Genomic DNA, 3,161 nt, shown 5'->3' with positions numbered 1-3,161 from the left:
ACGACACACACACACACACACACACACACACACACACACACACACACACACACACACACACACACAGAGACACACACACACACACACACGCATATATATCAAGAGTACACAATAGAGATTATGATCAGTAGGTCGGTGTTCTCACCGTAGATACGCAGCAGCAACATGCCTTCAACGCCGTCGCCGCCGACGCCGTCGTCATAGACGCCAACGATCTTGTTAGTGATTCCATCGTTGAAGACCTGAGGACATACGTATTATACAGTGTAACCACCTCTACCGTATATATATATATATGTATTATATGCATGTATACATTACCTGTAGAGTGCAGACGTGCGTATTATATGTGGGGGGAATTTGAATATTAAAATGATAGTAGATAAAAACAAATTGTATCTACTACCAGTCTTGAACTTGAAGCAAGGATTTCAAAAGGTCTTCCTGATTGTTCTCGTATTTTCCCACTCACTACAGTACTTACTGGTATCACTTGCTTAACAGCAAGTGTCTAAAGTAACATGTTAACATGCAGCTAACATGTCTTAGAACACTTATACACCCTTGCTTTCACGAAAATATACAACAATTGAAATCTGCTTGTTTACATCATGTTGACGCGGTTACATGATGATGCCACTTGTTTCTCGCAAGACTCCTGTCCCTGTACTGTTACCTGTTAACATGAATTCAGCAATAGAGATGTTGTACCAGTCTAGAACCACGATGTCACTCAATGAGATGCACTATTGTCAGGTGGTTTGTCGCGAAATGTCGCGAATTGTCGCTATACGAAAGAATACCCTACCCACACTGTAGCCCGCGCTCACACATATGCTCCCCGACTCAAACAACAAACTTGTACTTTTCACGTTTGACGTGTCTGTGTTGCTGTACATCAGTCACTAGGTGACCTCATACACTAATCTTTATAAAAACGTTCCATCACACCATTAAATTAGTTGGAGATAGATTGCAACCAGTACTGAAACATGTACGTGAGATACAGTCACAGTGTGGTAGATATAGGAAATATATATCAAGAGTACATAATAGAGATTTTGATCGCGATGCAGAGATGCGAAACCTCACGCGCCTTCACGCCGCCGGCTGCTGCCCTCCTCTATACGCACGCTTCAACAACGGACTCTGCTACGGCTATGCAGTCGGCACGTGTCCTTCGGTCGACGACATAGCTACCGACCCAATCTACAGGTGAGTGAGGCGACAGGTAACCTGTTATGGGTGACACCGTGACAGGTTACCTGTGATATGTAACAGGTAACAAGGTAATCAATGGGTAACAGGTAACGAGGTAATAGGTAACCAGGTAATTTACAGGTAATGAGTAATGGTCTGCTGTGTGTAGGGATACTGTACTAGAGTGACAGAGACTTCTGTGCGGTGGTTTAGAACGGGCTTTATTGTTGTGCACTATTGTTGTAATCATTGTTGTCATTATTGTAATTGATGTCATTGTTACAAGAGTTTGTGGGTGTGATTGTTGTCCTATTGTTGTCACATTGTTGACCTAACTGCTGCTGTGATGCTCTAGGAGTCAATGAGTCAGTTGTGAGTCAGTAACAACAAACTGTCGGTTGTGTTGGTTGCTTGTCTGTGTATTGTTTTGTGTGCATTGTTGTGTGTGTATTGTTGTGAGGCAGTGTCAGTGTGTGGAGGAACAAACACCAAGCCACTTGCTATGTTGTGCTGGCTGTTTCAGGTTGACTGCGAAGATGATGGGGAAAATGCACGAGATAAAGCCGTCCGCAGGGGAGCTGGTACAGCCTTGTCTGTTCAGAGTGCTACATAAGTGGCTGACTCTGGTGCCTGAGAGATTTGCAGACACTACCATGAATGACAAGTAAGGCTGAAGGGGTCGTTGTCGTATCAAGTACTACATATATGTAACCGAGGTACATATAGACAAAGTGTACCAGACTTGTACTACAGAAGTGTACCCTAACCCTAACCCTAAACATACCTCATATAAAAATATAAACATAATACTATACAACCTAAAACTACCTCGGGTACATATATGTAGTAAGCTACCTGATACGACAACGACCCTTCGTGCAGTAGGTTGTGAGCATGCAGGATCAGTCTGGTTGTGCACGATTGGTTGGTTGGCCAAATACCAGTTTAGCTTCCAAATGGTGTTTGTGTTTCCACTCTACCTGTCCCCTGACACCACATGCTCCATGACTAGGGTTCTTACACAGGTTCTGGAGAGTAGTGGAGTGTTGATATCTCAGACGAGGAGAGCCCTGTAAAATAGCCTACGGGTCCTGAAAGATTGGGGAATTATTGTTTGGTTTAGGAAATTCTTAAAATTCAGTACGTCTATTCCTGGTATGTGGGGCAGGTTACTTGCTTGTAGTCTAGTACCAGTGATGGGAAAGATTGGTGACAGTAAATTCCTAGCAGGCACGAACATGGGTCGTCAGCTCTGGAGATTTTGCAGCAAAGCAATGCATGGCCGTGTAACAATTGTATATTAACTCCTGATTATATTAATGTACATACACACACACGTGTGTGTGTGTGTGTGTGTGTGTGTGTGTGTGCGCGCGCGCGTATGTTTGTGAGTGCATGTGGGTGTGTGTGTGTGCGTGTGTATGTGTGTGTGCGTGTGTGTGGGTGATAGTGGGCGCGCGTGTGTATGTGTTTGTGTACACCTGAGCTGACCATCCCAGTGGATATATGTGTGTGTGCGTGTTTACGTGCATGCGTGTGTAATTATGCATGGTTCAGAGACTGAGTAAACTATAGATTGATATAAAATTTCTTACCCTAGTTAAATTCGTGAGTTTTCTTCCCATTTTCTATTAATCAACGTTTGCATTTTGCTTGCATCTATGCGTTGGGCAATAGTTAACTATCTGTGTGCAGCTAGCAGTTAATTAACTCTCTCTCACTCTCTCTTGCTTGCGTATCGTAGATACAGAAGGCACGTACCAAACATAGAGACTCTGCGAACAGAAGTAGAAGTGTTGGAGCATCACCTAGTGGACCTCGATTCTCCCGTCGTATTTTGCCACAATGACCTGGTCTTAAACAACATTGTATACAACAAGACTGAAGGTACGTGAGAGGTCTAGGTAATGTGGTAGCCACGAATATATTATATCAAGAGCTAATAATACATAGAGTGTACA

General features: G+C 43.4%; 1 protein-coding gene across 1 annotated transcript; it reads left to right on the top strand.

Annotated features, from left to right (window-relative positions):
* Positions 1-1,070: 1,070 nt before the first annotated feature.
* On the top strand, positions 1,071-3,091 carry LOC106819887 (ethanolamine kinase 2-like; the record flags this gene model as incomplete). The annotated part of the gene is made up of 2 exons (XM_014824463.1): positions 1,071-1,215; positions 2,945-3,091. Coding segments are annotated over exons 1-2 (284 nt in total), but the record flags the coding sequence as incomplete, so codon positions are not given.
* Positions 3,092-3,161: the final 70 nt, after the last annotated feature.

Source organism: Priapulus caudatus, unplaced genomic scaffold, assembly GCF_000485595.1.
Source record: "Priapulus caudatus unplaced genomic scaffold, Priapulus_caudatus-5.0.1 Scaffold4951, whole genome shotgun sequence".
In the NCBI taxonomy this organism is placed as follows: domain Eukaryota; kingdom Metazoa; phylum Priapulida; class Priapulimorpha; order Priapulimorphida; family Priapulidae; genus Priapulus; species Priapulus caudatus.
The sequence above is the reverse complement of the archived record's forward strand: the minus strand, read 5'-3'. Positions and strand labels throughout refer to the sequence as shown.